Below are 10,291 nucleotides of genomic sequence, written 5' to 3'. Positions count from 1 at the left end.
TCAGCGCGGGGCGGAGCCGGCGGACGCGCTGCGGCGTAACGCTGACGTCATCGCGTCTCCCCAGCGGAAGTAGGAGCGAGGCCGGGCTCAGGCGGGGAGGGTCCCCCCCCAGCCTGCCCCCCCGGTGGGTGCCCCCCAATAACTGCCCCCCCGAGCCTGCCCCCCCGGTGGGTGCCCCCCAATAACTGGCCCCCCCCGGTGGGTGCCCCCTCCCCCCATAACTGCCCCCCCCCGAGCCTGCCCCCCCGGTGGGTGCCCCCCAATAACTGGGCCCCCCCGGTGGGTGCCCCCTCCATAACTGGCCCCCCCGAGCCTGCCCCCCCCGGTGAGTGCCCCCCCATAACTGGGCCCGCCTGCCCCCCCGGTGGGTGCCCCCATCCACCCCATAACTGGGCCCCCCTCCCCCCGTGTCTGCCCCCCCGGTGGGTGCCGCCCAATAACTGGGCCCCCCCCTGTGGGTGCCCCCTCCCCCCATAAATGGGCCCCCCCGGTGGGTGCCCCCTCCATAACTGGCCCCCCCCGAGCCTGCCCCCCCCGGTGAGTGCCCCCCCATAACTGGGCCCGCCTGCCCCCCCGGTGGCTGCCCCCATCCACCCCATAACTGGGCCCCCCTCCCCCCGTGTCTGCCCCCCCGGTGGGTGCCGCCCAATAACTGGGCCCCCCCGGTGGGTGCCCCCTCCATAACTGGCCCCCCCGAGCCTGCCCCCCCCGGTGAGTGCCCCCCCATAACTGGGCCCGCCTGCCCCCCCGGTGGCTGCCCCCATCCACCCCATAACTGGGCCCCCCTCCCCCCGTGTCTGCCCCCCCGGTGGGTGCCGCCCAATAACTGGGCCCCCCCCGTGGGTGCCCCCTCCCCCCATAAATGGGCCCCCCCGGTGGGTGCCCCCTCCATAACTGGCCCCCCCCGAGCCTGCCCCCCCCGGTGAGTGCCCCCCCATAACTGGGCCCGCCTGCCCCCCCGGTGGGTGCCCCCATCCACCCCATAACTGGGCCCCCCTCCCCCCGTGTCTGCCCCCCCGGTGGGTGCCCCCATCCACCCCATAACTGGGCCCCCCTCCCCCCGTGTCTGCCCCCCCGGTGGGTGCCCCCACCCCCCCCATAACTGGGTCCCCCGCCCCCACCTGGGTGTTCCGCCTCCCCCCCCCCCGAGCCTGCCTCCCCCCCAGTGGGTGCTCTCCTGCCCCTCTTACTCTCTCTCGCTGCAGCAGGGGACCCGGAGCCGGACCCGCCGCCATGGAGTTCCCGGACCTGGGCGCGCACTGCTCCCAGCCGACCTGCAAGCGCCTGGGTGAGGCCCCGATCTGGCTGCGGGGGCAGAGCCTGGGGCCACCTGCCCCCCCTTGGCCGCCTCTGCCCCCGGTGGGGCCGCGCTGGCTTGGTCAAGTGGGGTTGTGGCTGTTTATTGCCCTGCCACAGCCCAGTGACCTGCAGCATCGCAGCCGGGGGCCAGGACTCCTGGGTTCTCTCCCCGGCTCTGGGAGGGAGGCAGGGTCTAGTGGGATACAGCAGGGGGGCTGGGAGCCAGGACTCCTGGGTTCTCTCCCCGGCTCTGGGAGGGAGGCAGGGTCTAGTGGGATACAGCAGGGGGGCTGGGAGCCAGGACTCCTGGGTTCTCTCCCCGGCTCTGGGAGGGAGGCAGGGTCTAGTGGGATACAGCAGGGGGGCTGGGAGCCAGGACTCCTGGGTTCTCTCCCCGGCTCTGGGAGGGAGGCAGGGTCTAGTGGGATACAGCAGGGGGGCTGGGAGCCAGGACTCCTGAGTTCTCTCCCCGGCTCTGGGAGGGAGGCAGGGTCTAGTGGGATACAGCAGGGGGGCTGGGAGCTGCCGCAGAGGTGCACTCTGTGCAGGGGTGTTGGGGTCACGTGTGTGGTTGGTGGCGCAGTAGCCGTGACTTTCTAAATCCCGTTTCTTTGCTTACTTGGTTGCCTTCATGCTTAAAACCTCCTGACAGAGGCTGTGGGCCCCGTGCTTTGTTACAGTGAGGGGGCGCGGTGCATTCTGGGATGGGAGCAAGGGGCAGCGACCCATGTGGTTCAGTCTGTCTGCAACCCCCTCGGGGAGCAGGGGGTGATTGGAGCCCTTCATGCCAAGGGCCTAGGGAGCTGGTGATGTTGGCATGCCCACCCCAAAGCAGGTAAACAAGTGCCTTTCTCAGCCCTTGTTTGTTACCCGTGTGTGTCTCTTGTGGGCTGTGTCCCAAGTGTTCAGACCGTTGGGGGATGGTGGGGACCAGACAAATGATCAGTCTGACTCCTGGGCACGGTGCCCCGGTCCCTCTGGGGCTTGTCAACAGGTGCTAACTGGCCAGTCCAGGGCTTGCTCCCATGGCACCTGGCTGTGTCACAGAGCTCGCTTTGGGGTGGGGTGGCTCCTTTGTGGGGTCGCTCGTGCTGTGGGAGCTGGCTTGGCTTTGCTCTCTCCTCTCGCTCGTACTGCTCATGCACCATTGAGGCTGCTGCTGGGTGCTGTGTCTTGATTTCTTAGTGGCTTGCCTCGTGCCGCAGAGACCTGCAGATCCCATTGCTGCTTCTGGTCGGTCTGTGCCCCCTTCGTATTCCAGTGACTGGCATCATCAGTCTCCTCACTGGGAGGGGGAAGGGCGGGCGGGCAGGCGCTGACGGTACAAACCCTCGTTGTCAAGAGCGTGTAGCTTTGACATTAAAACTGTCTCTTGCTGTCTCTCCTACCGCGGTGACTGTTTCGGGGTTGAGTCCTTGGCATCCCTGAAGGAGCGTGAAGAAGCTGTGCCTTCGGCTTGCTAGGAAATATTCTGGATCATTTAAACAACTTTGAAAAGCTACAAACATTTCCTGCAGGCCATAAATGTGCGGTTTGTTTTTAAACTGGAGCAGTGCATGCTGGGAGCTGTAGTCTCCGGCAGCTCTAGCTACATATGGAATGGCTCAGTCTTTCAGCGGCTGCAGGCCTGTGACCCTGCAGGCTGTCCCAGGCTGTGCATGGCTGGGCTGTGCCCTCGGAGCTGGCTGGCCCCTGGGCTGTGCAGTGGGAAGCGCTGACTCTGTAGCCCCTGACCTGCCTGCTGTCTCTCCTGTCTTGCCAGACTTTCTCCCTCTGAAGTGCGACGCGTGCGAACAGATATTCTGCACCGACCACATCACCTACACCCAGCACCAGTGCACCTCTGCCTACAAGAAGGTAAGTGGGGAGGGGTGGCTGGGGCCTGGCTCCATGCGGAGTTGGGACTACCTGGCAGCCTCATTCTGAGACCTGCTGAGCAGCTCCTGGCAAAACCTCAGGATCAGGCCCCACATGCGCAAGTGAAGCCTGGGACGAGGGGCAGGTGGAGCCAGGGGAACTGCCTGGTGTATAGCAGTGCCTGGCTAGTCTGAGAGCGAGGCGAGCTCAGCCAGTGACAGAAGGGCACTGGGCGTTCCCTGGAATCCGTGTTGCGATCCTCCAGCAGCCAAGCCCAGCAGAGGGGCAGAGAACACGAGGTGGCGACATCTGCCAGGCCAGCTGAATGCTTTCTAGGACCCCAACGCTAGGGGATGGAGGGATCACAGCAGGGCTAATGCACGTGGACTTAGGAAAGTATCTAACGTCGTCTCTGCTGAACTAATTCCCACGGGCTTAGCTCAGAGCGCTGCTCGCGGGGTCAGACTCTGAGCAAAGGGACTGGCAACAAGCTGTTGCCCGGCTCCGGGGAGGCACGGGTGTTAGGCCGGGGGTGGGGGAGGGTGTAAAACTGTGTGCCCCTATAGAGTAGATGCAGCGTCCACCAGCAGAAGGGGTTTTTCCATCCCCCCCTCAAGCAGCGATCTTTCCTTGATCTAGCTGGAGCTCCCTCAGGCGACTTGGCTGTGTGTTTTTACACCCCTGAGCGTTTAGTGTCACTTCTCTGTGCAGCCCAGGCCCGAGCTGCATTTCACAAGGGATGGGGTAGCAGCTCCGTCACTTGGGGTCTTTAACCCAAGCCTGGCAGCTGCTTTGCAGGCTCTGTCCTATCTCCTCTCGCATGGCTGGGTGAGACTCTGTGGCCTGTGTTATGCAGGGGCTCAGGATGGATGGTCAGAACCGTCCCTGTTCCCTTCACGGATTAACAAGCCGCCAGCGTTCCCAGGGGTGTGGCTGTGCCCCGGGCCTGCTTGCTTAGCAAAGGCAGAAATAATCTGGAGGGTTAGAAAATACCACAGGAGAGAACCATCATCTGCAAGGCAGCTCCTGCCCCTGGGGGGAACGGAACAGCACAGATTGGCCTGGAGTGGGCTGGGGGGCGTGTTCAGCCTGGCCTCTGGTGTGTTGCAGGACGTGCAGGTCCCCGTGTGCCCTCTCTGCAACATCCCCATCCCTGTCAAAAAGGGGGAGATGCCTGATGCGGTGGTGGGGGAGCACATCGACCGAGACTGCAAATCCGACCCCGCCCAGCGCAAGCGCAAGGTAGGAGGCTGTGACCTCGCTGCTGCCTGGCCCTATGGGTCTGTGCCTCCAGGGCGTGGAGGGGGGGTCTCTGGTTGGCACTCGCCTAATGCTGGCTGGGCCTGTTGAGCCAAGTCTGCTGCTCTCAGCTGATTCCCCAGTGGGTCTTGAGCTAAATCACATGAGCGCCATGGTTCGGCATGGTCTGGATGGAAATGCTGGGGGCTGTAAATCAGTATGGAGGGGTGCAGGGCCGCTGGGGCAGGCAGTGTCCAGGCCTGGAATAGTTGGGGGCGCTGTGGGTAGGGATTGGGGGGCAGCAGGAGAGCTGGGCGCAGGAAGCCCAGGCCTGGAACAGCGGGGGCGGGGGGCTGCTGCCCTGGCAGGAACTGAGGGCGATTTGTCACGGGAGCCGCTTCCTGACCCACTGTCCCTTGGAGGCCGTGACAGGACCCTGGACCCACCCCAGTTTAGCCACAAGCTGCTGGGCTCTGTAGTGCCCCTTACGGAATAGGAGAGGACAGGTCCTCGCCGCAGGAGTGCCTGTGTGCGGTGCTCTGGCCTGTGCCACGCCAGCCCGATGAGGGGGGCAGAGTGAGCCCTTCCGGCCTTACCTCCGTGAACCTACAAGCTGGCAAAGCCCCTTCACGCTGCAGCACTTGGTCTGTGCCCGCCACTCGCTGGCACTAGAATTGAATTCCCCAGAGAGCAGCGTGGCTGGGGGGCTGGAGCTGGGACGCGGAGACCTGGGGTCTGACCCAGCCTTGCTGCTGGCGTTGAAGCTCCTGGAACGTACATTACCAGGGCTCCGTCCACTTAGCAAACCCACAGCGGGGTCGGAGGTGAGAGGCGGCCTGGACGCTGCTGCTGGGCTGCTCTGTACCGGTCGGGGACGGCTGCAGGGCCCTGTGTGCCGCGAGCTCACAGCTGGTCACCGGGTGCCTTGTCTCTGGTTAGATTTTCACCAATAAGTGTCTGAAGCCTGGCTGCAAGCAGAGGGAGATGATGAAGGTGATCTGTGACCAGTGCCACGGGAACTTCTGCCTCAAGCACCGGCACCCCCTGGATCACGACTGCAATGGGGTGGGGCACCCCCTCTCCAGAGCCGGGTAACGGGGGCGGAAGAAGTGCTTCTCCAGGGCAGAGCCACGCTCACCACAGTGATGACGACGGGAGAACTGCATAAGCTGCGCTCTCCCTGCCTCGTGTCTCAGCTCCCCCCTGCCCCACGCCGGCTGGGTCTGCCCCAGGCATCCCAGCTCTGCCCTGCACTGCTTGGATCTGCCCCAGCCCACCCCTCCCTCCCCCCGCGCCGGCTGGGTCTACACTGGGTGCCCCAGCCCTGCCCTGTGCTCTGCGTTCTGGTGCCAGGAGATCTCCTTGCAGAGCTGCCCTTGATGCTGGGCTGCGGTGCAAGCCGCAAGCACGTTCGATGTGCCTGCTGTTCTCTCCAGCTTCTGTTCCTAGCAGGTCTGCTTGGGGGGCCTGACTGGCCTGGGGCACCATTGAGTGACTACCCAGAGAGCATGGGGGGTGAGGCCCCATGCGGGAGAGGAGCACACAGGAAAGCAGGAAGGATGTAGGGCCTACGGCTGGGGCTGAGTACCTGAGGGAGGGGTGGGGAGACAGAGGGCTCCAAACCCCCTCCCATGCTGAGCCCCCCCAGCAGGGGGAAGCTGTTACTGATGGACGTTGTCTGTCGCAGACACGCTGCGGTTGCGAGAGCCCAAGCATCCTCCTCTGTGGCAGCCGGGACATCGAGCAGAGGAGCTTCCAGACCGGCGACCCGGCCGGCAGCCGGCCCCCCTGCTCCAGCCCCAAGCAGGTATGGTGATGCCCACGCCTCCTCTCGCCCCCAAGGCCTGGCTGCGGTGGTTAGACCCTGCAGCCCCTCCAGAGAGCTGGTGTGTGGAAATCCCCCACCCCCGGGACTGGCACATCTCCTTGGCCTGCTGGGAGCGGCACAGAGCTACCCATTAGTGGGGGGAGTCCCCACCTGGGCATTGACCCCCGTGCTGCTCCGCGTGTTAGCATTAACCCTGCTCCTCCTCTTGCGCCCAGAGGCAGCGTGATGGTGACCCTGCCGCCCAGCAGCACCTCGCCCCCGGCCGTTGCACTGCAGAATGGACTGGTGAGTGGCCCGGCGCGAACCTCCCCCAGTGGGTGCCATGGCACGGAGAACTGGGGGCCCGAGCTCCCAGGCTGTGCAGCCTCATCACCCCGTGTGTGAGGTCCCCGGCCAAGCACCAGGCTGCCAGTTCCCAGTCGTGTGCCAGGCACAGGAGCCCTGTTCTGGGCCAGCTCTGTCGCCCACCTCCGAGATGGCAGGACCGGGCCCAGCGCTCGGCTATGGGGCCCCCGTGTGCTCAGTGGCGCTGTGATGGAGCTCGCTCTGCTGCCTGCACGTGAGAGCCAGGGCAGGCCTGGGCTCTGCTGGAGGCTCTTAGGGGGCCCGGCCCAGCCAAGGCAACTGTCCGCGCCCGCCATTGTCTCCCTCGCTCTGTTTTCTGAACGGGGAGCGTGAGAAAGCACCAGCCCCTTGCCACTGAGGTCAGGCTGGAGGGGTGCGAGGAGCTGCTTGGTGAGCCTGTTCCCCGTAGGGGGAGAATGGGGCGGGGGCTCTAAAGCCAGATGCCTTCCCTCTGACCGTGTCCAACTCCCAGGCCTACAGCTGGGCCTAGGGTAGGAGGTGGGCCAGATACACGCACCCCCATGTCTGAGGGTGAGGGTAGGACTGTCCCCCGCGGCACAACCTCTGGGGCTTGGGCCCGCCCTGTCTCCAGGGTGTGGCTAAGCCGGGCAGGGCCGTGGGCACACCCCACTCTCCTTTCAGAGTGAAGACGAGGCACTGCAGCGAGCCCTGGAGATGTCCCTGGCAGAATCGGCGCCCGGCTCGGCACGGGCGCTCAGGTACGGTCTGGGGCTGGCGCAGCACCTGGGCCGGGCTGTGTCGCAGCTGGGCGTGCTGGCCCTGCAAGAGGGTGCCTGCTGGGTGGGGCCGGTGACATGCTGATGGTCACCTGAGAGCCGCACCACACAGAGCCTGCATAGGGCACCATTGTGGGGGCGAACTCCCCGGAAGGGGACAGAGGCTGGGGAGGGGCCGGGTGCGTTAACTGGCCTGGGCTGTGATCCCTTCACATCTTGACAACTAATAGGCAGGAATAGAATGGGCCAGGACCCGAGAAAACCCAGGCTGCTGCGAGGAGCGGTGCAGTCCAGCACGTGGTGCCCTCTTGAGCCCCGTTCTCGGGTCTGGTTCCGGGGGTTCTGTATGCGGGGGCTGCCTCTGGGACAGGCCTCGGCCTGGCTCCGTCCCAGCTGGGACACCTGCAGCCTGGCTCCCGAAGTCCCGTGCTGTGTTTGCACAGGGATTGTCCCAAAGGCTCCCCCGGCCTCTCTGGGCTCGTTAGCCAGCTGCTTGAGCTGTCCCTGGGGCTGCGGGGCGGCGTGGGGTGTGGTCTCCTGCCCCTGAACAAACGGCTGTCTCCAGCAGCGCGCAGGAGGAGGAGGACCTGGCCCTGGCGCGGGCGCTAGCCGCGAGCGAGGAGGAGTACCAGCGGCGGCAGCAGGAGCAGGTGAGCAGAGCTGAGCTGGAGGCTCCGTGCTGAGGCCCAGCAACGCCAGGCCGGGCAACTCAGCTCTCAGCAGGTTCTTCCCCGCTCCTCGGCACTGGGGGCTGGAGCTCTGCACCCCCGCTTCCCGGCTGAAGTGAGCCAAGGCCAGACTGTCCCCGGGGGGCAGCCTGACCTGGCTAGGGGAGCCGAGCCCCTGCAGGCTCCAAGGGGCAGCAAAGGGGAGGGCTCAGCCCTGCGGGGGCGAGGCCTGTTTATTGCAGCAGCCCCATCCCTGCCCTGGAGGCCCCCGGAGTGCTGCTGTGGCCTGCGTGGGCCGGGCATGGAGCACTTGCTCACTCGTGCTATGTCACATCCAGTGTGTTCACGTTGCAGGCCCAGAGCCGGAGTTCGAGGCCATCAGACTGCAGCATGTTCTAGGCTGGGAGCACCACTATGCCTAGGGCCTGCCCGCAGCACTGGGTACCATCGCCCAGCTCTGCCAGGCCCTGCCCGAGCGTCACCTGCGGAGGACCGCCAGGGGCTTCTCCTGCCTCTTCCACAGCTAGAAACAATCAACCAAACGCTGGCCGTGCCTGCTCCCTGTAGAATAGACCGTAGCTGAACAGCGAGCTACGCCGTCACTTTGAGCTGCACGGGGCTGCCTCAGGCCACACCCGGTTCCCACGCACCAGAGCCGGCCACGGGTGTGAGGGGCGCCCTGCAGCTGCTAGCTCTGCACTCTTCTCACTGCCTGGGCCGGAACTGACCCCCACCTCTTCCCCCTCCCCAGGTGCCCAGGAGGAGGGATGGTCATAGCTGGGTAACACTAATTTCCCCCTCAGTGGGAACTCAGCCCTGGCCCTGTCAGCCCCACAGGGCCCCTGCAGCTGCACTCACTGTGCTGACCACTCTATGTAGCAGAGTCCCCTGCCCTGCAAGACGTGGCACCTTCCCTGCGTTGACATCCCCTGTGCGTGACTCCCTGCTGTCCTGCAGGCAGGGCCCAGCTGTGGGGCCAGGCCAGCCTTTCTCAGCCCCTCTCCTTAACTCCTCGGGTGCTGGATGTGGGGGAGGAAGCTGGGAAAAGCAGCTGCCCTGTTTCCCATGGGAACACAGCCTCTCCGGGCCGTGACCACAGACTGCCACAATGCCACTGCTAAGAGCCACCCCCTCCCCCAACCTAGCCCTTGCCCTGGGACGACACCTGTCCTCGAAGCGGAGCATCTCCCCTGATGATAGGGACCAGGCCCCTGGTGATAGGGACCAGGCCTCTGGAGTCTTCCCCAGAGCAGCCCCTTCTAGTCCTGCTGACGGCAGGGCTCGGGGCCGGCCTGGCATGAGGCCAGGGCCCTGCCAGCAGGCTGCTGAGTGGGGGGGGCTCTCCTCAGCTCGGGCCTTTTGCCGGGCGATGCTGCCTGAGGTGCTCAGTGCAGATGCTTGGACACGCCGGAAGCTGCTCCCCTCCAGCTCTGCCTGCCCAGGGCTTGGCGCCGCCGGGCCTTGCTGCAGCGATGGCCGCGTGTGCCATACTGGGTGACAGCTGCAGCCGGGCACCTCGTCCTGCGCCCTGAGCTTGTGGCCGGGCCGGCTGCGGCACGCAGGAGCAGGGGTGGCGAAAGGTTGCTCTCCGCAGGGCTGGAGCTGTCTGGCGGCCAAGTGCTGCCTGGAGGGAAATAAAGTCCTACCCAAAAGCAGGGTGTCCATGGTCTCTTTCTGGGGGGGAAGGGAACCTGCCCTGGGCTGCGCTCACAGTCCAAGAGCCTGAATCCTCTGGGCCTGGCCCAGGTACCATACAAGCAGCGCCTGGCCTCCTGCCTGGGCCGACAGCACGCGGTAGGAGCCATGGGGGTGGTAGGAGCTGGCCTGAGGCCCCAGCTCCCTGCAGGCCAGCCGCCAGAGCAGCTGTGGGCCCAGCACTGGGGCACTGTCCCCCTCCTGCCACCCCAGCTCTGGGCTGGGCTGTGGTGTTGGCTGGGAGCCGGGGTCCGACTCCAGGTGTCTGTGGGCGATGCCAAGGAGCAGAGGCTGCGTCCTGGCCCATTCGAGCAAGGGAGGGGGCTGGGCTGGGCCCAGATCAGCCCTCTCTGGCCCACGTGGCTTGGTACCTTCCCTGCTTAGTAGGGTGTGCTGCTCCTGGCCTAGGCTATAGCCTGATGCCCCTGTGTCACGGAGTCCCCGGGCGATGCTCTGGAACTGCTCCCCACGAAGCCGCCTTTCTGGGAGCAGCCTGTCTGCAGGACACACGGCTCACCCGGCTTCCTGGGTCTGACCTCGGAGCATTCAGCCTCCTCTGCCCCTCCGTGCGCTTCCCCCAGCGAGTCCGCCCAGGCGGGCTCCTGGGGAAGCCAGAGGGTCCT

At 65.7% G+C, this 10,291-nt stretch overlaps 1 protein-coding gene across 8 annotated transcripts; it reads left to right on the top strand.

Annotated features, from left to right (window-relative positions):
* ZFAND2B (zinc finger AN1-type containing 2B) lies at window positions 1-9,625 on the top strand. 8 transcript variants are annotated; one of them, XM_075117677.1, is made up of 11 exons: window positions 83-110; window positions 234-248; window positions 1,206-1,288; window positions 3,062-3,156; window positions 4,267-4,398; window positions 5,335-5,486; window positions 6,083-6,202; window positions 6,439-6,508; window positions 7,181-7,287; window positions 7,871-7,955; window positions 8,328-9,625. In XM_075117677.1, the coding sequence occupies exons 3-11, from the start codon at window positions 1,234-1,236 to the stop codon at window positions 8,370-8,372; spliced, it is 861 nt and encodes a 286-aa protein (XP_074973778.1). In that variant the 5' UTR covers window positions 83-110; window positions 234-248; window positions 1,206-1,233; the 3' UTR covers window positions 8,373-9,625. The 8 variants fall into 8 exon arrangements, with proteins under 8 accessions (XP_048724752.1, XP_048724750.1, XP_074973780.1 ...); XM_048868795.2 differs by lacking the exon at window positions 234-248 and having other exon boundaries at window positions 1-124; window positions 7,211-7,287; window positions 7,874-7,955; XM_048868793.2 differs by lacking the exon at window positions 234-248 and having other exon boundaries at window positions 1-124; window positions 7,211-7,287.
* Window positions 9,626-10,291: the final 666 nt, after the last annotated feature.

The sequence above is a fragment of the Caretta caretta genome, chromosome 11 (assembly GCF_965140235.1).
Source record: "Caretta caretta isolate rCarCar2 chromosome 11, rCarCar1.hap1, whole genome shotgun sequence".
Lineage (NCBI taxonomy): Eukaryota > Metazoa > Chordata > Testudines > Cheloniidae > Caretta > Caretta caretta.
Note: the sequence above shows the minus strand (reverse complement) of the source record. Positions and strands in the feature narration are given on the sequence as shown.

Excerpts from the sequence above, each read along its gene's own strand:
- ZFAND2B (XM_048868792.2), top strand. The coding sequence starts at position 1,234 with ATGGAGTTCCCGGACCTGGGCGCGCACTGCTCCCAGCCGACCTGCAAG. Across the intron at positions 1,289-3,061 it reads GCCGACCTGCAAGCGCCTGG|ACTTTCTCCCTCTGAAGTGC; the intron begins GTGAGGCCCCGA and ends CTGTCTTGCCAG. Across the intron at positions 7,956-8,327 it reads AGCGGCGGCAGCAGGAGCAG|GCCCAGAGCCGGAGTTCGAG; the intron begins GTGAGCAGAGCT and ends TTCACGTTGCAG.